The sequence below is a fragment of the Gracilinanus agilis genome, chromosome 1, assembly GCF_016433145.1.
Source record: "Gracilinanus agilis isolate LMUSP501 chromosome 1, AgileGrace, whole genome shotgun sequence".
NCBI classification, from domain to species: Eukaryota; Metazoa; Chordata; class Mammalia; order Didelphimorphia; family Didelphidae; genus Gracilinanus; species Gracilinanus agilis.
Window position 1 is genome coordinate 606,255,745 of NC_058130.1, and position 26,316 is coordinate 606,282,060.

Sequence of the window (26,316 nt, forward strand, 5' to 3'; positions counted from 1 at the left end):
GAATTAGGTCAGGTTCTGACTCAAAACCTAGCTCTCTTTCTACTGCCCCACATGTCTTTAAATTAAAAAAATACATGCACACACACACACACACACACACACACACACACACACACACACACACCCTTATGTTTAGCTTAACAAATACAAAGAAGCTTCATGTACCATCACTTAATTGAACCTCAGGACAGCCCTGTGAAAATGGTAATGTAAGTAGTATTTTATAACAAGTAAAATGAGGTTTTTAAAGGACTTACATACTACTACCAGTGATCAGGAGAAGAGGGCTCATTGGGCTCCAGATTTGAAAAAGGATTGCCTGAATCAGGCAGAGAAATGCTAATCTACAGCAGAAGATATTCTCTCCAGGCTCTCCATTACTCTCTGAGGGCTATGTGTCCTGCCACAGTTGAGTGACCATCAAAATCTGGTGATCATTTACCCATAACATGGCTCTCTACATGCCTGGGCCCAGTAGCAGTCTAAGACAAGTTCCCTGCTATGTTTGATGATCCCTGAGCAGGTCCTGAAGTCCAGACCCTGAACAAGTAGTAGTCTAAGAAAGATGAAAAAAAAACTTTGAAAATTTTATTCTGGGATTGGAAAAAGAGATTAGAAGAGGGATTTAATGGAAGTCTTTTAACCTTCCTAAGGAAACAAATAAAGCAAAAACATCTTTCTGAAAGTGGTAAATCATCAGTTGTTTATTCCAAGAAGACTGTGGTTTTCATCTATGTTTCTGTGTCTTCTTGTGCAGGTGGAGAAGCTGATAACCAGATTCTGAAGTGCAACTACTAAATGGGTTGGTTCTCCCAAAAAAGAAAGAATTCAGAAAAGCATTCAAAGAGCCTGGAACTGCTGTGTATTGATTAGACAGCCTTGAGCCTGTTTCAGGCACTTTGATGATTAATTCAGGCTATAAAAATCTATATGAAAAACCCAAGTTTCTTTGTAAAAAGCTGTGGAAAGTGACCTACCTCTCTCCAACCTCCTGAATAACTTGAATGTGGGTGTCTTTGGAAATAAAGTACTGGGTCTAAAGTCAGCTTCTGAGGGCAAATAGTTTCCCTACCACCCCATCTCCTCTAACAACATGATCATCTATTTCAAATTTGAATGATAACATAATTTGAGGCTGAAGTGAATTACTGTAGGAGATATAATCGATAAAATAAAATAATTGCTTCCCATGTGGAACCAGTTATTTGTACCTCCGATCTGACAAGGCAGCTTGAAAACTGCTAGAAAAAGGCTTTTCCCCCCTCTCTGACTCATGCTCTGTTGCTGTGCTGGCAATAACACAACTGAGCTTTGCTTTCTACCGTGAAAGCCAAGTCAGAGATCAAAGCACAGGACAATGTGAGCTAGCTCTGAATTAAGGTCCTGGCTTCATTAGTCCAGTCAAAGAGTGCTGAGTAGGGAATGTTGTCCCATCATTTTGGAGGAAACACACACTCTCTCTCTCTCTCTCTCTCTCTCTCTCTCTCTCTCTCTCTCTCTCTCTCTCCCTCTCTAATGTGCTACAGATTAGACTTGGGGGTTTAAATTCATCAGTGCTCTCAAACAATCATATTTCAGGTGCCAAAATGGACCTTATTTTTTTGTATTTGCTTATATTTGCTCTATAAATAGAACTGACCAGTAGCTATTAGATCATTTGACTTTTCTATTTGAGATCTGCATTCAATCAACAAGCAGCCACCTGCCATGGTAGATAGGCTATTCTTGAAGTCAGGACCACTGAATTCAAATTCTGCCTCATGGGCTAGCTGGAGGACTCTGGGAAAGTCACATTCAATTCTCTCAGTCTCAATTTCTTCTTTAAAATGGGGATAAGAACATCACCAACCTTGCTGTAAAGATCAAGTGAAATAATACCTGTAAAGTCAACTTTGTGCTGATTTCTGTGCTATGTGCTAGGGCTGTAAAGACAAATAGAAAATTCTTGTCCTTAAGGACACTACATTCAAATGGCACTAATTAAGTAAGTTATATAGAAGGTTGACAATGACCTAGCTAGACTTAAAATCCAGTGAAAGCTAGGGTTAATATTATAGTAAAGAGATGTGAGAAAAGAATTGTTTTTTATTAAAAATGGATGTAAGCCCTTGAAATGGCTGTGGGAAGTGGCCCTGGGAATTAATCTTCAGCATGTAATGTAGTAAGGAAAGAGCTGAATAGGAAGAAACTGGACAGAAATAGATTGCTTTAGGCCTTATGTGTAGCTGAATTATGAAATGTGAGAATATTTTAGAGAATTAGGAAATGTCCTCCTTGCAGCCAAAGGAAAAGAACTACAAATATCCAGAAGAAAACAATTCAAATATCATGGAGCCACAGTCAGCATTACATAAGACTTAGCAGCTTCTGCAAAAAAGGACCAGAAGGCATGGAATATGATATTCCAAAAGGAAAGTTATCTAGTATTACAACCAAGAATCACATACCCAGAAAAACTGAGAATACTCTTTTGAGGAGGCAGGGGAGATAAATTTTAAAGAAATAGAGGAATTTCATACTCATGACTAAATAAAACAGCTGAAAAGAAAATTTAATGAGCAAATTCAATATTCAAGAAAGTATAAAAAGGTAAAGCGAAAACTTAAGAATTTCAGTAAGATTGAATTGAGTACAGTCAGACATGGGAAGTTGATAATTGAAATACTTAAGATAACTATGATACTTGAGATACTTAAAGTACTTAAAATATGCAGGATACCCAAAGTAGTCAAGATATTTTAAAACTTTATCACTATTATAATAATGAAAAGGAGTATATATATAGTAGGAAAGAAGGAAGAAAACTGAATAGGATGAGCTATTAAAAAAATCAAAGAACCAGAAAGAGGAACACATGGAAAGAAGAGAAATGGGTAGAAGTATCAGTACAATGGAGGAAAAGATAAGGGGATGGTGGGCGATACTTGAAACTTATTCCCATTGGAATTAGCTCAAAGTAGGATTAACACCCACACTCAATTAGCTATAGAAACCTCCATTAATCTACAATGAAATGAGAGTGTAGAGGGAATAAAGGGAAGGGGGTAGACAAAAAGGAGAGAGAATTGAGGGAGGTAGTCATCAAAACAAAACATTTGTGAACAGGAAAAGACTAAAAGGAGAAAGAAAGTGATGGATAAATGAGGAAAATAAGATGAGGGAAACAAAATTAGTAATCATAACTATGAGTGTGAATAGGATGAAATCACCTATAAAATAAAATAGAAAATGATAGCAGAAATTATTAAAATCCAGAATCTTACAAGTTTGATAATTTGATAATTTGATAAGGTAATTCTCTGGAGGAATGGGAATAGAGGTTTTCTCAGCAGTACATGGCACCTTCACAAAAACTGACCACATAATAGGTAACCTCATTAACAAATGTAGAAAAGCAGAAATATTAAATACATACTTTTCAGGTGTTAATACAAAAAATACATTCAATAAGGAGAAAGATAAAAAATTATTTGGAAACCAAATAATCTTATCATAACAAATGAATGAAACAAAGAAAAAATCATAGAAGTAATCAACAATTTCATTAAAGAAATGACAATTAGGAGACAACATAACAAAACTTATCAGACACAACCAAAGCTATACTTAGGGAGAAATTTATCTCTATAGGTGCTTACAACAATAAAATAAAAGAAGAGCACTTCAATTAATTGTGCATGCAACTAAAAAATAAAGAAAAAAGAGGAAATTAAAATCCCTAATTAAACACCAAATTGGAAATTTTTTAAATCAAGAGAGATTAATACATTTGAAAGTAAAAAGTAAAAAAAAACATTGAACTATTAAGTAAGGCTAGGAACTGATTTTAAGATAAGATTTAATATTTTAAGATTTATTTTAAAATAAATAAAATAGATAAACCATTAGTTAACTTGATTTAAAAAAGAAAGAAGAAAACCAAATTACCAGTATCAAAAATGAAAAAGGTGGAATTGCCAATAAAGAAGAAATTAAAGCTATTTTAGGGAGCTATGTGGCCCAGCTAATTGCCAATAAATATTATAATTTAGCATATATTCTATATATAACTAATGTTAGAGTAGAGAATTATGACATCTTGAGTTGTTACTTCCTCCATAATAAAAGAAATGTTATAGGTGAATTTGGGAAAGGTGTTATGTTAAAGGGGATTTGGAAGGGATGTTGTCAGGGACTTGCTAAGTAGGTAATATGGGTTGTAGGTAGGATGTAATAGTGAGATGCAGGATATAATATGAGGCTGAAGTCAGGGAATATAACACTGAGGTAACAAAATTTTCCAGAGAGAGGATGAATTAATCTAAACAGGCAAAGAGCAGCAGGGCTTATAGACTAGGACTTAGACTAAAGACAAACTGAAGGGAAATAGACTGATTGAAATTAACTACAGGCTTTAGTTTATTTCACAGGAAGGGACTAGTTTGCAGTTACACCGTCCTTCAAGATGGATACCCCGGCTTCCCTTCAAGCCCAGAGTATGTTGATTCTATTCCTCTTCTTCCCTTTTCTTGCTAATTAACTGACAAAGTAACTAACAGGTCTGTTTTAAACACAAAAGGGGTTTATTGTCTTCTCAGGTTAAATTGTCAGGTAAAAGGAATTAAAGGAAGCCCTAATAGTTGCTTAAAGAAACCTCAGGTGGGGGAAGGGAAGCAGGGATTGAGTTTAAGCAAGGTCCAGCCTTAACTCAGCTCTCAAGGTGATTTTGAAATCAAAAGGGATTATGATGATGGCTACCTAACCTCTCTAGATAAAGTACTGCAAGAGTATAGCTGAACTCTCAGAGATTTGAAACTACTCTCTGATTCACTCTCCTTATTCACTCCTCACTGACATTTAGGTAAGGGAAAGGAAGATAGGGAAATGAGGTAGAGTATGGAGATTCAAAGGGTTTATCTAAATTAACAAATCTCAAAAAACACTCCAAAACTAGGCTAGGTTTTCAATCTTCAGAAAGGAGATACAGAAGCTCAGCTGGCCCTGGCTCTCTCCACAAGGTCCCAGGTCCAACAACAACTCTTCTCCAAGATTCTAAACTCCTAACTGACATTAGAACTCAGCCAAAGCCTGCAAAACTGCTATGTCCCCCTCTCTCTGTACTACAGAAATTAACCTGAAAACTAATGTAGGCACTTATGGACTAGAAGTCTATAAATCCTCTTCTCAGGTCCAATCTGTAGATAGGTTTTGTCTGAGGGTTACTAAGCATGCTGGGAGATGATGTCATCTAACTTGCACCTCTATTTAGTAAAACCAATGGTTTCCTTGAACTCTTACGCTTCTAGTTGTCCTTTACACTAAATAAAAGAATATCTAGAAAAGCTTATGAGTAAATTTTGTGGAGAATAGTAAGGGTAGAGCCAAGATGGTGGCTTTGTAGCAGTGAAAGCTGAAAATGCTCTGACAATCCTTCTAAACCAATATTTAAAAAGAATCTCAAAATGGCAATAGTCAATAACCAATAGCAAGATGGAGTTAGGGAGTGCTCTTGCTGAACACAACTTAAAAGGTAGGCAAAGAAAGTTGATTTTCATGGAACAATGGAAGCAAAAATGAACATAGATGAGTGCTGGCCAACCACACCCTCACCTATTGCTCCAGATTCTGCAACTGGGCATAGAGTAATTTCAGGATCTAGGGAAGTGGGTTATACCAACAAAAGAACAAATACAAAAGAAACATTAAACTTTAAAAATTTCTATAGCAGGGGTTGGCAACGTATGGCTTTCGAGCCATATCTGGTTCTTTTGAGGGCCAGATATGGCTCTTTCTGCAGGATCAATAAAGTCAATATTTTTCAGGCGCTGTTACAGGAGTGAGTACTGTTACAGGAGCTTTCACGAAATTACATTTAAAGAAATGTGGCGTTTATGGCTCTCATGGCCAAAAAGGTTGCCGACCCCTGTTCTATAGGGACAAAGAGCAAAGCATAGATCCAATAGAGGATGATGAGATTCAAGCAAACACATGCAAAACTTAAAAAAAAAGCCATGGGAATTGGTTTCAAGTTTTGGAAGAACTCAAAAAGGAATTAAAAAAACAAATAAGAAAAGTTGAAGAAAAATGAGGAAAAGAAATGAAAGTAATGCAAAAAGAAAATAACAGCTTAAAAAGCAAAATTGGTCAACTGGAAAAAGAGGCACAAAAATCCAATGAAGAAAAGAGTGACATGAAAAGTAGAATAAATCTAATGGAAAAAGAGGATCAAAAGGTCATGAAGAAATTTAGTCTTTAAAAATTAGAATTGGATACATGGAAGCTAATGACTTCAAAAAACATCAAGAAAAAATAAAACAAAATCAAAAGGATGAAAAAACAGAAGGAAATATGAAATATGACATTGAAAAATAGAACTGAACCGGAAAATCTATTAAGGGGAGACAATTTAAAAATTATTGGACATCCTGAAACTCATGACCAAAAAAAAAGCCTAGACATCATATTATAAGAAATTATACAAGAAAACTGCCCTGATATTCTTGAACAAGAGGGTAAAATAGAAATTGAAATAACCCACAGATCGTCTCCTGCAATAAATCCCCAAATGACAACTCTCAGGAATGCTTTAACCCAGTGATGGGCAAACTTTTCAAAGAGGGTGCCAAAGAAAAGGAAATGCTCATCTGTCAGTCTGTTTCTAAAGCAACTCTTTTAAAATTTCATTGTATTGTATCCTATTCATTGTATTCATCAGATTATGAATAATGTTGAGAGGCCAGATAGAACATTTCAGGGGGCTGAATCTGGCCTGTGGGCCATAGTTTACCCATCACTGTTTTAACCAATTTCAAGAGTTCCTAGGCCAAGGAGAAAATACTGCAAGCAACCAGAAAGAAACAATTGAAATACCATGGAGCTCCAGTCCATATTACACAAGACTTAGCAGCTTCCACTTTGAAGGACTGCAAGGCTTGGAATATGATATTCTGGAAGACAAGGGAGCTGAGTTTATAACAAAGAATAACCTATCCATCAAAATTGACTATATTCTTTCAGGAAAAGTATGGTCATTTAATAAAATAGAAAATTTCCAAGCAATTCTGAAGAAAAGACCAGACTTAACCTGAAAAATTGATGTCCAAAGACAGTCCAAAGACAAAATACAAGTGAAGCATAAAAAAAGATAAATTAGAAAGAGAAAAAAATTAAGGACTTCAAGAAGGTGAAATTGTTTATGTTCTTATATGGAAAGATGAAATCTGTAGCTCTTAAAAATTGTTATCATTATAGTAGCTTGGAGAAGTATACATAGACATAGGGTGTGGTCATAAGCTATTTAGAATATGTTTTAAAAAAGGGTTGAAAAAGAGTATTGTACTAAGAGAAATGAGAAGAGAGAAGTAAAATGGAGTAAATTATATCACATAAAAAGGTGTGAGGGGAAGATCTGTTACAGTGGAGGGGAGGATGAGAGTGGTGATGAAAAGGAATATACTTTCTTTTCAGCAGCACATGGTACATATATAAAGATTGACCATGCACTAGAACATAAAGTCTTCACAATCAAATGCAAAAAAGCAGAAATAATAAATGCAACTTTTCCAGATCATAATGCAAAAAAAATATAATTAGTAAGGGTCCATGGAGAGACCAATTAAAATTAATTGGAAACTAAATGACATAATTCTTCAAAACTGATGAACAAGTCATAGGAAAAAATCACTGATTTCATTGAAGAGAATGACAATGAGGAGACAACATATCAAAATATATGGCATATAGACAAAGCAGTACTCAGGGGTAAATTTATATTGCTGAGTGTTTATGGAAAATCAGGTCAATCAATTGGGCATGCAACTAAAAAAACTAGAAAAAACAAAAATTAAAAATCCTCAATTAAAGACTAAATTGGAAATCTTAAAAATCAAAGTAGAAATTAACAAAATTAAAGTAAAAGAACTATTGAAATAATAAATAAGATGAGGAGCTGGTTCTATGAAAAAAACAAATAAAATAGCATATTATTTAATTTGGTTAGAAAAAAAGAGAAAAGAATCAAATTACCAATATCAAAAATTAAAAGGTTGATTTCACCTCTAATGAAGAGAAAATAAAAGCAATTATTAGGAGCTATTTTGCCCAATTATATGACAATACATCTGATAATCTAGATGAAGTAGATGAATATTTACAAAAGTATAAAGTGCCTAGATTAACAAAAGAGGAAACAGAATACTTAAAGAATCCCATCTCAGAAAAAGAAATTGAACAAGTCATCAATGAACTCTCAAAGAAAAATTCCCTAGGGCCAGATGAATTCACACATGAATTCTATCAAACATTTAAAGAACAATTAATTCCAATACTACAAATTACTTGGGAAAATAAGCAAAGAAGGAGTCCTACCAAATTCTTTTTATACCATGCAAATGGTGCTGATATCTAAGTCAGGAAGACCAAAGCCAGAGAAAGAAAATTATAGACCAATTTGCTTGTGATGCAAAAATCTTATATAAAATACCAGGAAAGAGACTATAGCAATATATCACCAAGATTATTCACTATGACTAGGTGGGATTTCTAGCAGGAATGCAAGACTAGGTTAATATTAAGAAAACCCTAAGCATAATTTATCATATCAATAATCAAACTAACAGAAATCACATGATTATCTCAATAGATGGAGAAAAAAGCCTTTGACAAAATAGAACACCCATTCCTTTTGAAAACACTAGAAAGCATAGAAAGCACATATATACCTTTACTTAAAATAAGTAGTATCTGAAATACTAATGGTAGCAATTAGAAAAGAAAAAGAAATTGAAGGAATTCAAGTAGGCAATAAGGAAACTAAACTATCACTCTTTGCAGATGATATGATGGTATACTTAGAGAATCATAGAAAATCAACTAAAAACTTGTTGAAATAATTAATAACTTTAGCAAAATTGTAGGATAGAAAATAAACTCATGTAAGTCATCAGTATTTCTATATATTTCCAAAAAAGTTTGGCAGCAAGAGTTAGAAAGAGAAATTCCATTTAAAATCACTCTAGACAACATAAGATATTTGGGAATCTATTTGCCAATTCAAACATGGGAATTATATAAACACAATTATAAAACACTTTTCACACAAATAAAATTAGATCTAGACAACTGGAAAAACATTTATTGCTCATGGTTACGCTGAGCTAATACAATAAAAATGATAATCCTACCTAAATTGATTTGTTTATTCAGTGCCATATCAATCAAACTACCAAAAAACAATTTCATAGAACTAGAAAAAATAATTATAAAATCCATCTGGAAGAACAAAAGGTCAAGAATATCAAGGAAACTAATAAAAAAATGTGAGAATGGCAACCTTGCAGTATCAGATCATAAATTGTACTTTAAAGCAGTAATCCTCAAAACAATTTGGTAATAGCTAAGAAATTGAAGGGTAGATCAATGGAATAGACTAGGGGTAAATGACCTCAGCAATCTAGTGTTTGATAAACACAAAGATCCTAGTTTTGGGGATAATAACTCACTATTTGATTAAAAAACTGTTGGAAAAATTGGGAAACAGTATAGCAAAAATTGGGCTGAAATCAGAATTCACATCTTATACAGAGGTAATGTCAAGATAGGTTTATGATTTAAGCCCAAAAAGTGGTATTAGAAGAATTTGTGACCAAACAAGAGATAAATGTAAAATGTAATAATTTTGTAAATGTAAAAAACAAAATGTAAAATGAATATTTTTGATTATATTAAATTTAAAAGGGTTCATATAAACAAAAGCAACCAAGATTAGAAGGGAATCGACAAACTGGGGGGCGGGATTTTTTATAACAAATTTCTCCAATAAAGGTCTCATTTGTCAAATATATAAAGAACTAAATCAAAATTATAAGAATTCAAGTCATTCCTCAAATGATAAATGGGCAAGGGATGTGAATAGGCAGTTTTCAGATGAAGAAATTAAAGCTATCAATAGTCATATAAAAATGGTCTAAATCCCTCTTGATTAGAGAAATGCAAATCAAAACCACAATGAGGTACCATGTAACACCTATCAGATTAACCAAAATGACAGTGAAGGAAACTGATAAATGTTGGAAGGTATGTGGCAAAATTGGGACATTAATGCTTTGCTGGTGATGCTGTGAATTGATCCAACCACTGCTAGAGACAATTTGGAATTATGCCCAATGGGCTATAAAAGAATGAATTCCTTTTGATTCAGTAAATACCACTATTGGATCTGTATTCCAAAGAAGTAAAAAAATGGGAAAGGATCTCCTTGTACAAAAATATTTATAGCTGTTCTTTTTGTGATGGCAAAGAATTGGAAACTAAGGGGACATGATGGTGATGGAATACTATTGTGCTAAAAAGAGTGAAGAACAGGATGATTTCAGAAAGAGCTGGAAAATCTTACATGAACTGAAGTAGAGTGAAATAAGCAGAACCAGAACATTATACCCAGTAATTGTAATATTGTGGAATGATCAAATGTGGTAGGCTTTACTACTAACAGCAATATAATGATCCAGGACAAGTCTGAGGGACATATGAAAAAGAATGCTATCCATCTCAAGAGAAAGAATTGTTGGAGTATAAATGCAGATGAAATCATATGATTCATCTCTTGTTTATTTAGACATATGTTTGGAGATTTGGGTTTTAAAAGATTATTCAAAAATGTTATTCACTTATAAAAATTAATAATATGGAAATATGTTTGTGGTATCATATGTGTATAGTCCAGATTGAATGGCTTGTCAGCTCTAGGAGTGTGGGGGGAGAGTTACAAAGAAGGGGCAGCTAGGTGGTATAGTGGATAGGGAGCCAGATCTGTAGATGGGAAATTCTGGGTTCAAATATAATCTTGGACACTTCTTAGCTGTGTGACCTTGGACAAGTAACTTAACCCCAACTGCTGAGCCTGCATCACTCTTCTGCCTTAGAATCAATACTTGGAACTAGTTCTGAGACAGAAGGTAAGAGGTTTTTTTGTTTGTTTGGTTGGTTTGGTTTGGTTTTATTTAGTTGCAGAGTCAGGCTTTAGCTCAATATAAGGAAAGATTTCCAAATGATTAAAGACATCTAAAAGTGGAATGGTTCTACCTAGCAATGTAAGGGATTCTCCCCTCATTGAAGATTTTCAGGTGAATGTTGGACAGCTACTTGTCATAAGTGTTGTAAAGGGATTTAGCAAGGGATTGGACTAGAGGATCTCTGAGGTTCCATCTGGAGCCAGTTTGCATAAGATCTTCTAGTCTATTATCATAATCTGGTGTCCAAGAACTTATAATGATAATTAGAGTCTAATGTAATTAGAGATTTCTATAATCTCATTTATTTCAATCTCTGAATTCAAAAGCAATATTTTGAGAAGGGGTCAGTTGGTTTGTTGAACTGCCAATTGGTTTTTCAGATTTCCATTGATTTTTAGTATTTCTAATTTAGTTTTCATCTGGGGATTTTTAATTTGCTCGCTTTCTAATTTTTTTGAGTTGCATGCCCAATTCATTAATCTCTGCCCTCCTTATTTTGTTAATATATGCACTCAAGGATATAAATTTCCCCCTGAGTACTGCCTTGTCTGCATCCCACAGAGTTTGGTAAGATGTCTCATCATTGTCATTCTCTTCAATGAAATTGTTGATTGTTTCTATGATTTCTTCTTTGACTAATTGGTTTTGTAGAATCATACTATTTAATTTCCAATTAGTTTTTGATTTGCCTGTCCAGGTGCCCTTACTAATTATTGTTTTTATTGCATTATGATCTGAGAAGGTTACATTTATTATTTCTGCTCTTTTGCATTTGTTTGCGATGTTTCTATGCCCTATTACATGGTCAATCTTTATAATGTACCATGTGCAGCTGAAAAGAAGGTGTATTCCTTTTTGTCCCTATTTATTTTTCTCCACATATCAATTAAATCTAATTTTTCTAGGACTTCATTCACCTCTCTTACCTCTTTCTTATTTATTTTTTGGTTTGATTTATCTAGATCTGAAAGAGGAATATTTAGATCTCCCACTATTATGGTTTTACTATCTATTTCCTTCTTGAGCTCTGCCAGTTTCTCCTTTATGAATTTGAATGCTATGCCACTTGGTGCATACATATTGAGCAGTGTTAATTCCTCATTGTTTATACTGCCTTTAATCAGGATGTAATGACATTCCCTGTCTTTTTTAATCATATCTATTTTTACTTTGGCTTTGTCAGAAATCATAATAGCCACTCCTGCCTTCTTTTTCTCATTTGATGCCTTTTTGGATTTCCAAAGGGAAACAAGGCATTTTAAAAAAAAAGGTGTAGAAATAATTTACCAGATAGAATGGCAAAGCCTGAAGATCTTGCTTTCAGGAAGTACATAAATGGAATAAAAGACACACTAATACATTGTTGGTGTAGCTGTGAAATGATACAACTATTTTGAAAAGCAATTTGGAATTATGTATATAAAGTCACTAAAATGCCCATACTCTTTGAATCAGAGACTCCATTATTGAGTATGTACTTCAAGAAAGACATTCATAAGAAGAAAGTCCCTATATCCATCAAAATATTTATAGCAAGGCTTTTTGTGATACTAAAAAACTGGAAACAAAGTAGATTCCCATCAGTTGGGGAAGGATTGATCAAATTGTGATAAATTGATATAATGGAATATTGTTCTACTATAAGAAATGATGTGTGATGAATACAGAGCACAGAGAGATCTACCTGAACTGATGAAGCATGAAATAAGCAGAGTCAAGAAGACAATAATTGCATGTCTCGAAGCAAATCTGTCCAATCTGCAGTAAAACTGCAGAACTCTGAGTCAATAACCACTTATTAAACAGACTTAGCCACCTTCAATGAATGGAACCTCAGATCTTCCTCACAATCTGTTACATTTCCTTGCTCACCAGTATAGATTTTATAACTTTTAGGTCCCAAATAGTTCAGATAATACACCAGAAAATACAAATTTTCATTGGGTATTCCATAGTCACATAGGCAATCCCAAGGCAATAGGGCAGGTAGAGCAGAATACCATCCAATATTGGGCAACAGAAGAAAATGAAAAAGGGTCTAGGGGCTCATAAAATAAATCTAAAATAACATGAGGACTTTCTATGAGTGGTCATAAAAAGGATAAGATGAGAGTCATCTCTTCTCACAGGATGGGCAGGATGTCTACACAACACTGACTAAGGGATGGACAATGGGATGCTTGTCTCCCCAAGTTAGGTGAGAGGAAAATGTCTGAAGAGAGAGATCTGGATGTCTAGATGATCCCCTTCCTCACGTTTGTATTTACTTATCAGATCATACGGTTGGAGGTCCTCTAGTTAAGATGTTTTTGTGGTTTTGCAAGTGCATTCATGGCTCTTACTATGTAATCTTTTTTTTAACCCTCATCTTCTGTCTTAGAACCAATATTAAGTATTATTTCTAAGGCAGAAGAGTAGTAAGGACTAGGCAATTAGGTTTAAGTAACTTGCCCAGGATCACACAACTAAGAAATATCTGGAACCAGATTTGAACCCAGGTCTTCCCATCTCCAGGCCTGGCTCTCTATCCCTAAGCTACCTAGCTGTCTCAGTATACAGTCTTAATCCTGCTTCTTATGGCCCCCAAGTACATGATATTTCTCTAATATGATATGAAGATGATCTGGGACAAAATCTACATGATCAAACTTATTGATGACATGTGAATATGGGTATGTTGAATAATTAGTTATATCATCACACTAAACTGAGTGATACTGATTGGAAATAAACTATGTATAGATCATGAATCAATAAATCAATTTTTGTACCTTACAACAATGTAAATATAAATGTAAAACTACAATGTAAATATGTATAAATCTTCCATGTAAAAGTAAAACTACACAGCCAACGCTCAAAAATAAATGTACAGAATAATAGAGATCAAACAAGACTTGAATGAAGAAGCATAAGAAGAGAGGATGGCCCTAATCTTTCTCTTTGTGAATAGAGGAGGTCCCAAGGTATTATACATTGCCCGTGTTTTCAGACTTTTTCAATGTTATTGGTCACTTGTCCGGTTTTTTTCTTTCTAAAAAATACTATTTGTTAAATGGAATGGTTTTGTGGGAAGGAGAGGAGGAGAAATACTTAGGACAATTGATAATAAAGGAAACTGAAAACATTAATTAAACATCTTTTAAGAAAGTAAAGGAAATATGATAACTTTTTAGAGAAAAATATTCTATAGAGAGAGCTAGCTTTATTTTTCTCCCACAGCTTAGTAATTGTTCTCTGTGCTCAAAGTTCAGGCCAGTCTGACTCCTTAGTAAGTGTCAGCCTAATGATTTAAGATTTGGATTAGAATACAATGAAAATCTCCTGGATCATACAAAAGTCAATGAGAATTTTACTTAACAACAAGTGATTTTAAGAGGCTATGTTTACTACTCTCTCCTCTACCTTAATATTTGTTATGGCAACATCAAAGAATAAGAAAGATTTATTGATTTTTTTGGCAGTAGGGGGTTCTGTCAATCTTGAAGAACCATAACTCCCCATAGGCTTGGCTTTTTATACCTCTGGCATCCAGGAAACCATGACCAAGTTTCAAATCCTAATCCCTTGAACCAGTCAGATGCCAAGAAGAGGCTCCCTGCCCTTTTAAAGAGAAACTAGCCCAGCATATTCCCATAAAACAAATGTGACTTCTACAAGTGACTTAAAGAACATTTCTCTAATCTCTAAGTTATGAAGGTGAAAAAATGATCAAAAGATTTCTCATGTAAAATAAAAGAGAACTGTTTTGAAGATGGAAGAAGGAAATCCTAACCTGTGTCAGGAGATTTAAAAAATTATAATGCCCAGATGAAAGAAAGGAGTACTAAATATTTGGAACTAAAAACTAGATATAATGTTCTTATTAAAGAGGAGAGAGTTGAACCTTCTGAAGAAGTAGCAATCATTTTTCCATCAAGAACTAATTAGTCAAAAAGGATTTAAGAACCTACTATATGAGTGCCAAAAACTATGCTAGGCTCTAAGAATACAAAGAAAAAATAAAATAATTCTGCCTACGAGATTTTACATTCTACAAGGTGTGGGAGGAGACAGAGCCTATATACCTATAAGTATGGCAATACCTTTCAAAATAAATACAAATTATTGGTGGGGGCATAAGGAAGTCCATAGCAATTAGAGGAAGAGGGAAAACTTACTCTATAAGATGGAATTGGATAATGTAGATCCAGAGAAGTCAGATAAGGATCATCCATTAAGGATGAGAGAAGAGATACATAGTGGTATTTAGTCACTACCTAATGTTTATCTTGTCTGCACATAGTGGCTTGCATTTTGTCTCCCATATTAGAATGTGAGCTCTTTGAAGACAGGAAATATTTTTTTTAATTTCTGGGTTATACATGTATTATCATTCAAAATATATTTCCATAATGATCTACTATGTCTCACTTATTTCTATTACTCAGTTTGTTTTTCTCAAATTCTTGTTGACTGACTTCTAGGTGGTACTGAGACAGCTGTCTTTCCAACTAATAATAGCAACAGAGTTCTGTTGCCTTCCTAGGGAGTTCCTTCATGGAGTTTCTTCAACTGCAATAGATAACTATGATTCAGTTCTGGTGATTCATGTGCAAGTAAATGATATTTTCAAAAGAAATCTCAAAAGCATGGTTGAGGATTATGAAGTCTAAGGCAGAAAAATTGAAGAACTGAGGAACATAGGTTATATTTTCATCATTTCTGTTGACCAAAGGGAAAGACTTCAAATACAAAAGCAAGTTTGGAAAGGCAAGAGCTGGTTAAAAAGATGGTGTCTTAAATTGGGATTCGGATTTCTAAAAGCTTAAAATCTAGAAATGATAGACTTCTGGCCAGGGATAGAATCTACCTAAGAGAATATGTTACAAAATGTATTTGTCTGGGGGTGCAGTTGAGTAGCTCAGTGGATTGAGAGCCAGGCCTCATGATGTGAGGTCCTAGGTTCAAATCTGGCATCAGACAATTCCTAGCTGTATGACCCTGGGCAAATCACTTGACCCCCATTTCCTAGACCTTACTACTCTTCTACCTTAGAACCAATACACAGTATTGATTCTAAGATGGAAGGTTAAGAGTTTTAAAAAAAATCTATTTGCCTAGAATTCTGAGAATCTAATAAAAAAGAATTTAAAATGAAAAAGGAGAGAGGAAGAAAATAGCTAAATGTGAACCAACTTATATATCACAAAGAATGGCTATAATATAAGGAAAATAATAGCAAGGAAGCTACTCAGAAATTCATATAATATATATGGGTATATAATATATATATATATATACTATATGGGTAACAAGCAAGATGTATTAGAAATCATAACGAAAAAATCATAATGACACCAAGGTGTCATAAAGATAAAGAGAAATGAACTCATGAACAAAGTATCACTTGAAAAGGGCTTTTTTCCCCAAAAAAGGAATAGGGAGAATGTCTTCAGAGAAGCAGATATGCTCCTGTAAGGAAATTCAAGAAAAACTATTTGGGGTGGGAAGCATGACAAAAAACAATTAGACGTTCATCAAAAGAGGCAGTGACAAAACAATACTGGCATCTAACTATATGAGACCACCTGTACAGATGGACGAAAGAGAGAAAGAGTTTGGGAAACACAGAGCAAACATAGCAATGTGGCATGATATAGTTGTGATGGGGGACTTCATTATCCAAACATTTGCTGGAATTCTTTTTCTGCCAAAAGCAAGAAAAGCTAGTAATTCCTTAACTTCCCTTGAAGATTTCATCCTTCAGAAAGTGAATTTAAATACTATAGAGCTAAAGTCAGGATAACATAAGACATAGTAACTTTGAATTAAAATAACAAATGATGTAGAATACATTATATTGAAGAGCAAAAGAACTGGATTTACATCAAGCATAACCTATCCAACAACACTGAGCATAATCATGCCAGGGGAAAATGGCTATTTAATTAAATAAAAGACTTTCAGATATTCTTGAAGAAAAGACCAGAATTTAATAGAATATTTGATCTATAAAAATTAGAAGAAACATAAAAAGATAAACCTGAAAGACCAATTGTAAAGAATTAACTAAGGTCAAGTTGTGTGCTTCTCATATGTGAATGAGAATTTAGTGAGGGAAAGGAAGAAGGGAGATACCTGGGGACATAATATAACAAATAAATAAACAAAAATGGCGAAGGAACAAAGTAGGGGAATTGTTATACTGGAATTAAATTTCACCAACAAATACAACTACTTGCTGAAGTAGCTTTGAACCTCTAGGGAATCTGGAATTTAGGGGAATTAATATACTATCTCAGAATCTAAAATAGAGGAGAGGCAAGTGTGGTATAGTTCATCATGACCCTGATTTTAGGATCATATTCCAAAGCATTCAAAATCAGCAAAGGTGAACCAATTCTACCAGAAAAGTCAACTCAAGTTGTATGAAAAACTCTCAATGACTCTCTGACAAAAGTCTAAAGGTGCAAAAGGAAGCAATTTCCATGGAGAAGAAAAGGAGGAAGTTCCAGGAAGATTCATGTGAATACACAGGAAACTTTTTGATTCACTTGGGTTTTTAAAAACGCATATATAGAAAAGGAAAAGAAGGGCATGTAATTGAGAATAAATGCAAAAGTGTGTCACAGTCCTATGAGAATAGTGTCAGGAACACTACAGCTCAGAATGAGCTAAAAACAATGTGGAAATCAAGGGCAAAAAACCTTTTCTTTTGTTTTTAATTATTCTATCAAGAGAAGGTGAGGCACCTGGTCATGATGATGAAAAGAGTTAAATTCAGATTTGATAATGCCTAGATTCAGATGTTTCTTTGCTAAGTAAAAGGTCTTTAGATTGAAAGAATAGAACAATGACTAATACAATATTAACATCAAAAGCAAATGAGAAAAAAGAAGAAAAATGTCAAAAGAAAATAGTAAAACACAAACACACACATACATAGATACACTTCACTGTCTTTGATGAGTTCAATTAACCAGACCTAAATAAATCACTGCCCAAGGTTGAACAGGAATGAACTAGATGATGTGATTACTCAACTACTCCCTTAGAGTCATAGACTCTTAGTGTAATGAGTGTAATTAAAGGAATCCCTGTTCAATCCCAGATCATGGACTCATGGAGCATGCCTGGAGTTGAACATCTTTAGTGTCATATGTGTTAAGGTTACAGCTGGATGGCTCTGGTGCCATATTGCCCTAGCTGTGTTTGATCTCAGTACTGAAGGGCTTGGCACTTTGGGATGATGTAGTAGCAAGATAGGGACAAGGGCTATAATCAAACAGCCTCAGAAAGGATTGACCATAGGGCCAGGAAGAGCCATCCACTCAGGAGACTTTAAAGGGAATGATTCCATCTTCCAGGCCTTTCTCTTCCCATATGCTGAGCATTTCAAGACTTTTCAAGCCTCTCTTTTGGCTTCCTGTGACAGAAATGCCCAACAGAAGTATACATGGCAGCCAACACATACACTGGTCTAACTGAGAGTAAGGCATAGTTTCAAACTCTTAGCTGTTTCTTAGGCTTTAGGCTTTTTTTTTTTTTTTTTTTTTTTTTTTTTTTTTTTTTTACTGAACATTTGTGACTTAATAGTGACTTAATGATGGACATTTCCCAATGAACCAATCATATCTCAAGGATGGCTACAATACCTTAAGAGAGAGAAAAAAAAAACCTAGCCTAAATTATATAGGGGAAGGGATTAGGATATTGCTCCTACCAGAAACCTCTTGGTGGGAGAAGGAGGGAGAAGGAGAGAGTAATTAGCTCCATTTTGACATCAGCAGTAATTAGGTTAGATTTAGACCTGGAAAGGACTAAAGAGGCCATCTAGTTATAAATGAGGAAACAGACCCTCATCTATAGTACAAAGTAGTCAAAGCATGACCTTTAGTGACCAATCTTATCCCTCCCTCTTACTTTGCAGATGAGGAAATAAAGACCTGGAAAATTTATAGTATATAGCCATAAACAACTATTGCCCCCCACCCCAATATTTTTTTGCCTTGCATTTTTCTTGTATATAATGATATGTTACATGTCTACTCTGATGAAATTTAAATTCTTTGAAGATGTGGACAGTTTCATTTTTTTGCTTTGTATCCCCAGTAGCCAACAATGTTTGGCACAAAGTAGATGTTTAATAAATATTTGATAGACTTGATAAGACATGGAATTTGCATATAAATTTCACCTCTCAAATAACCTGGAGGCTCCCATAATTTCCCAAGCTAATTGTGCAAATCTATAATAACTATAATAACTATTGGTTATTCTTGTCTAGGCAGGTCAAAGTATTCTCAGATAAAGCCTCCTTTCTGTGCCTGACCTCTACCCTCATCTTTATCCTCTTACTCTTCTGTTTAGTGAATGGACTGATAAATATTTCTTTTATCTTCTTTTTCTTTTCTTTGTCTCTGGACAGTGCAGATGAAAAACAAAACCTGATGAAGTCTGTCACTGTAGTATGGATGACAATATCATGTTTTGATAAGGAGGCTGGTGAATAGGCTTCCTCTCTTCTCCTCCCAATCAGCTAACTAGTGGGAAGTTTGGTTATTGCCGAGACTTTCAAGAATTCCTCCCCGTCTAGAAGAAAAAAACAAAACATAATTTATATAAGCCTAAAACTGTCAAAATTTATGAATGGACTTACATGCTGACCATCTAAAGCCCTGCAAACCTGTCTCCCACATTTATTATGAAAGAAGACTGGAAGAGGAAGCAAAGTTCAAGAGTGTTGAAATTCACTTTCCAGGGGAGTGGGTGGAGATGGTGATTTTATTGAGCAGTGACCAGGGTGAAGAGATTCAATTGCTGGGTGGTTGAATGAGCAGAAAAACTGCTTTCGGGGCTTTGGTCTGAGCTAAGCCATGGCAAGATCATTTGTGTGCATATACCACTTTCTTGTTTGGGGCTGGTATATTTTCATCAACTTTTATCTCCCCATCCTGATATCAAAGCAGCAATTACCAAAAGAGATACAGTATGGAGGCCAGTGGAGATACTTGACAGTGCTGAATCTGGTAAGTCTAAGTCTGTGCCGCACCAGGGAACAATCTGTCTATTTGCTTTTCTACCATCTGTGCCTCCAGACAGAAAACTTTTGTTCTTAGAAGAAGAAAAAAAGTTCCATTATTTAAGTATTCCTCCTTTTCGTTGCTTGAGATTTTTGGCATTCTGCTTTCCTAAACAATTTGCTGCAAGTAACTCATTTGGGGTAATATCTGTAGGGTGTCTGGGCAAGCCAAATGTCAAGAGGTCTTCTGAAAGGACTCTGACCCAGAAATTCTTCTCTGATGATCTCAATGAAAAAAATTAGACATCACTGATCTCACCCACTGTGCAGAAAGGACTTTCACTCTGGGCAGGAAGCTTTTTAGCTTTTCCAGGGTACCGAGGAAGTTGGTGATAAGGACAACGTATGTTGTGTAGGAAGTGTAATTTTGAATGGAGGAAGCATGCCATTTTTCAGCATGCAGAGAATAGCAGATTTACCTTGGAAACAGCAAGCACACTTTGGCAAATTCAGCTCCCACTTCCATTTTTATAGTCTTGGTTTCTAACCGAAAGGGAACAACAACAACAAAAATAGTTTTTCAAAGTATATATGTGAAAATTATTCACATGACAGTGCCCCTTCTTTTGTCTTTCAAACTCTTTTGGATATACAGAAAGTATCCTGAAGATTGAACCATGAATGAAATGACGAGATATATTAAACATGCTTTGAAGAGGGCATACATTTTAAAACAGGAAGAAAAAATACAAAGAAATCATGGCGGGGAATACTTGGCAGGTTTGGTAAAAATTTAAGCATCTAGGTGGCACAGTGGATAGAAACCTGGGCCCAGAGTCAAGAAAATGAGGGTTCAAATTCAGCCTCAGAGATGTACTAGCTGTGTAAGCCTGGGAAAGTTACTTAACTTTTGACTGCCTCAGTTCACACACCTGTAAAATAGAGATAAAAATAGCACCCACCTCACAAGGGTGTTCTAAGTATCAAATGAGATAATATTCATGAAGAGCTTAGCACAGTCCCTGGCTGAATAAAGGCTTATTCTCTGGACTACTGCATGGCAAGGAATTCTGGAACTGGCTCTGATAAAGAGCCTACAACTAGGTTGATGGCTTTCTTGGTTTGGGTCATGTGAACAAAGTTTAGAGCCTTAGTTAATCATGCTTCAAATTTAGAAAAGAAAAGTTTTCTGAAAGTTCTGTTTTGCCAGAGAAAATGAAGCACAAAAATTGTAAGAGAAGGAGGCAGGAGGGCTTCTGATCTAAAGGCCCTAGAGGTGATGTCTCATTCTCCCAGTCCCAATTTGCAGGATTTGTCTTGGATGAGGAGAGTCCTTTGGATTCATGATGGCAGATTGCATTTTGAATGCAGCTGCAATGTGTTTGTAAATAGCAAAGCTGCTGCTTGATTTAATCACAGAATTTGCTAAAAAAAAACCACCACATTGTTTTTATAAAACTACAGCAACACACAGTAGAAAACTAAGCATCATGCATCTGTCATGTTGTATTTTTGAGAATGGGGAGTAGAAGATGGAGGGAGGGATATGTTTGGGGGCTATGACTGGAGCTGTTTAATTCTAGCTCTAGTTTGAAGTTCTCTCCATTAATTCAAAGCCATCATATCAAAACCCAAATTTATTTTTAAAACCCCTAACCAGGTCACTGTACCAACTTCTTTCTCTTTTCTATTAGTTGAGCCACAGTGCTCTGGTATTGCTCTTTCCCCTTCTCTTATCCAATCAGTCAGGAAATCCTATTGTTTCTTTCAAATGTCTCCAACTGCTTTATTTCTTTTACTCTATTCCCAGTAGCACCACCCAAGTCCATTTGGCTGGCTCCAATCCTGAGGTCCCACCCCTCATTAGGTCACACCTATTGCATTAGGCTCCATACAAGTCTCTTTGTCTCCACTCCCTCTCTGTTCCAACCTATCCCACATATTGAGGCTAACCTCATCTATTATGATCCTTCAACTGCTTTAGTCTTGCCATTTCCTTGCTCAAGGACCAACAGGGGCTCCCTGCTGTCTACTGGATCAAATCCAAACTCTAGTCATCTAAGTCTTCATATGACTCCACCCTATCTGTTCAATGGGAAAATTCTAGCAAGAAAATGGCATCTTCTTATTATTGTGCATTACACAATCAAACACTTGATAATAATTTACCATTGTCTGGCTTTTTCATCCTCAACTATTTGACAACTATCTATTAAACATTATTGAACATTATGTGTATTCAAGAATAGTGATAAAAATGTAAGGAATAGGTCCTTACCCTCAAGGAACTGAACAGATTGAAGCCAATTAATGAGGTCCTTCAGCTCCCCATTTTCGTTTCTATATCTCAAAACTATTCTCTCCCATCTCCTCCAGAACTTGGCCTTGCCAATCAGGCTCCTTTTCTCATCAACTTGAATGAAAGAAAACTACCAGAATAGTAATAATAAAGGATCTTTAATTGAGGCAAGAAGAGATTGCAATCTGGGGTCTCTCTTGGGCCTGGAATGCCAGGGTGCCCAAGAAGGCAAAGGGAAACAAGATTATAAAGTCTCCTGGGACTCACAGCCTAGAGAAGCCATTACTTGGTCCACAGAGGAGACTGAGGAATTGGGAGAGCAGTATCCCATCTCAGACAAGTTGTGTTTCTAGCAATAGCAAGGCTGTCAGCATGATAGTCAGAAGCAGCATTCTGTTGGGGAATTTTGTCATTGACCAAGAGAGGCACAAAGGAATCAGATGTGCTGCTGAACCATGTTAGTCACCTTAGTTATGAGTTTCACAGAACAAAAAAGTTGATATCTGAAAAGAAGAAATGGGAAAATGATAAAAAAGAGGTTGGCCAGGAGGACCTGGGGTATTGATCTAAAGAGGGAAACCAGGCCTGCAGGGTGGCATTGGAAAAGGCATTGTCAACAATAGGTTTAAGGGAAAATCTAAAAAAAAATCTATTAAAATCAAATTTGTAGAATGAACTCTTCTAGTTCTACAGTGAATAACAGCAAAATATTCTCAAGCTGGTAAATTTACAACCAAATTTTCAAATGGAACAAATGAGTCTAGGTTTTCACATATATATTCTATCTATCTATCTATCTATCTATCTATCTATCTATCTATCTATCCATCTGTCTGTTTGTCTATGTACCTGTATACATATATACATAGGCACACATATTCATATAGATACAAAACATATGCATGTGTATGTACATGTGCATATATAATGCACATTATATGCATACACATGTGCACATAGAATGTATATTTATATGTATATATGCAAAATATATATGTATATACATATATATAATTGAACCATACCATCTAATAGAGTACCTTTTACATGCTTGATTTGAAATTATTCCAAGCCACTCAATGAAGAATTTATTGATCTATGCTGTCAGCAGCAACAGTCATGCAGCATTACTAGAGTGATTGAAATGTCTTGTTGGCCTTTAAATCATTTGGCATTGGCGAAAGTCAACCTCATTAGCCATCTTCTAGCAGCGTCTTTTTACATTAAGGTTACTTATAAGTATTTTGGTATTGGGGTAGACATAGGGGAGCTTAATTTCCTTTCTAGGAGGAAACACAAAAGATACCTCATGGAGATGGGGGAGTGATACTAGCCCTCAGGCAATTCATCATGGCTCTGAGAATGAGCAAGATCAGCAAGATAGTCAGCAGTATTCAGCACTCTCATACATCTTCAATTTCTCCTTCACATGAGTCTTCCAACATATTTAAACTGTAACTATGCTATAAAAGCTTTCCTTTCACCCTGCTATTTCAGTTATTATTGTTTCTCTTTTCTTCTTCATTTCTAAACTCTCTAAAAATTTTCTACTCTTAAAGTCCGCTACATGGTGTCCTCAAACCCATATAATCTGTTGTACACATTACAACTCTATTGAAATCTTCTTTTAAAAAATGTCCATATAAAATGCCACTATCTAACATGGTGCTCCAAGTACAAATGACACCCTAATCCCCAACTCTTTTCATCTTTTTTCTTTTGTAGCCCTCATCTTTTGCCTTTTTGCAGTTAGAGTTGAAAATCATTGATAATCATCAGAAGATATTATATCTTTTTTTCTGATTCAATGATACCATAGTCTCTTTCTTTTCTTTCTACAACCCTAACCAATTCTCTGTCTCCTTTTCTAGCTTCTCATTCTTTACCCGAACTCTTAACTTTACCCAAACTCTTAATGTATGTGTCTCCAAAAGGACTGCTCATGTCTCTTTTCTGTCCTCTATTTAAATTCCTTCCATAGATGATTATAATAGGATAATACATTTAAAGGTTGGTATTAGGGGGAGGAGCAGCTAGATAGCCCAGTGGATTGAGAGCCAAGGCTAGAGATGATAAATCCTGGGCAAGTCATTTGACACCCATTGCCTAACCCCTACCTCTCTTTTGCCTTGAAATCAAAGCGCAGTATTGCTTATAAGGCAGAAAGAAAGGGTTTAAAAGAAAAAAAAAAAGTTGCTTTGGACATTTGTTGTTGTTCAATTGTTCAGGTACATCTGACTCTTTGGGACTCTGTGGACATGTACATGGTGTTTTCTTTGCAAAGATACTGGAGTATTTTGTCATTCTCTTCTTCAGTGTGTCTCTACTTTAACTAAGACAAAAAGCATTTAAATGACTTTTTTAGTGACAGAGCTAGTATCTGAAACCGGACTTAAACTCAGACTCCAGGCCCTTTTCTTGATCCATTGTAACACCTAATATCTAATCCTTCCTTCTTCTGTTGGTCCAGCATTTCTCCTGAGAGAAGGCTATGAGAAGGGGAGGAAGGTATCTTCCATTTTCTCCTAAGGACTTCCCCCATTCTATGAGTCTACTACTTCTTGTACCACCTCATAACCAAATATTCTCAGATGAGACCAGCCCAGAATTCCTCTGACCACTGATACCTTCCATCCACCCCAAAGCAATAACTTCTATATGTGACAGTAGAAGGCAACTTTCAGCTTCTGCTGCCTGTCCATTTTCCCAACTAGGATACAGAAAGCTTCCAGTGCAATGAGGACCAAATACACCCTTTTGACTTCAAAGCTTCCATTTCCTACTGTACCCTTCCTTTTAGGGAAAAGGAAGCAGAAATTTGATAGAGAATGAGACTTCTTTCTCTTCTTGTACAGGTTTGACTTCTGTCTCCAACTGCTCCCTCCTCTTGCCTAATATCCAGTTTTTGGAGGGAAGAGGAGTTACAAAGTGAGACCTCCCATCTGACGATCCATCTCATATTGAATTTACTTCCTACCCAATCTCTAAGTTCCTTGGGAATAGGAGAAGCACCCTTCACTCAGAGATAAACATTTTCACATCTAATGATACCCCCCTCACATCCCAATGACTCAGAACTCCTGAAGATCATCATCCAAAACCTATTTCTAATACCCCCCACCAGATTTCTCATTCTCAACCCCTTCTACCATCCTGCCCCAAATTTCAACCAAACATCACCCTCCCCTTTCACTATGCCCTCCGAAATGCCTGTTCCATAGGCAACACACTTCTCTTCATTTTAAATCTTTTCTTCTTCAGTCCTTGCATCTACTAGATATTACAGAAATCCGGCTCCCCTTCTCCCGCCTGTGATGACACAGCCTCCCTGGTCTAATACTGGCTGTACCCTTATTCATTCTCCTCAGCTCACCAGCTGAAGTAGGGGAGATGGAATAATTCTGGCTCCCTATTGTCACTTCCAGGTTCTCCCTTTACCTTCTTTACTCAGCAAACTCTCTTCTTTTGAGGTTCATACTTTTCATATCTATCTTCAAGTCAAAATCCTATTGGCTGTTTTCTTGAAGTAAGCAAAGGGTTCTGAGAAGATGAGAAAGAGAGCATTTCAAGCATGGGTGACAATTCATACAAAGGCATGGAAAGAGGACATAGAGCATCATGGGTAAAGATCAACTAGCTGGGGAGTATGACTGGAATCCAAAGGGTGTTGTAGTGAGATGAAATGTATTTGAAGACAAGAAAGATAGGATGGAGCTGAGTTGGAAAGCCTATTAAATCCCAGAGTGGTAGGGTTCTTGAACCAAGACTCCTTGAGAGAAAATGAGGCGTCTCTGGACAATGCCAAGTTCTTAGACCAAATAGAGGAGTTCTAGCACCATCAGGAGCCAGTCAGAGTTGCAAGAGATAGTACCATAGTATAAGGGAGCAAGCTTAGATCTTGCCCTCTATTATAAGTTCTGTAGGCTCCTCATAAAGGATGATCTATCAACCCATAATTCTTTGCTCTAACATGAGTTTCTCAATTCTAATATAGTACTATAAATCTGGACGACTTCATCCAT

General features: G+C 35.6%; 1 protein-coding gene across 1 annotated transcript in view; it reads left to right on the forward strand.

Annotated features, from left to right (window-relative positions):
• The first annotated feature begins 19,849 nt into the window (after positions 1-19,849).
• Positions 19,850-26,316, forward strand: part of LOC123254615 (androgen dependent TFPI regulating protein) — a 106,500-nt gene continuing 100,033 nt past the window's right edge. Inside the window, exon 1 of the mRNA XM_044683601.1 lies at positions 19,850-20,002. Coding sequence (XP_044539536.1) covers positions 19,850-20,002 — 153 coding nt within the window. The remainder of the gene's footprint in view (positions 20,003-26,316) is intronic.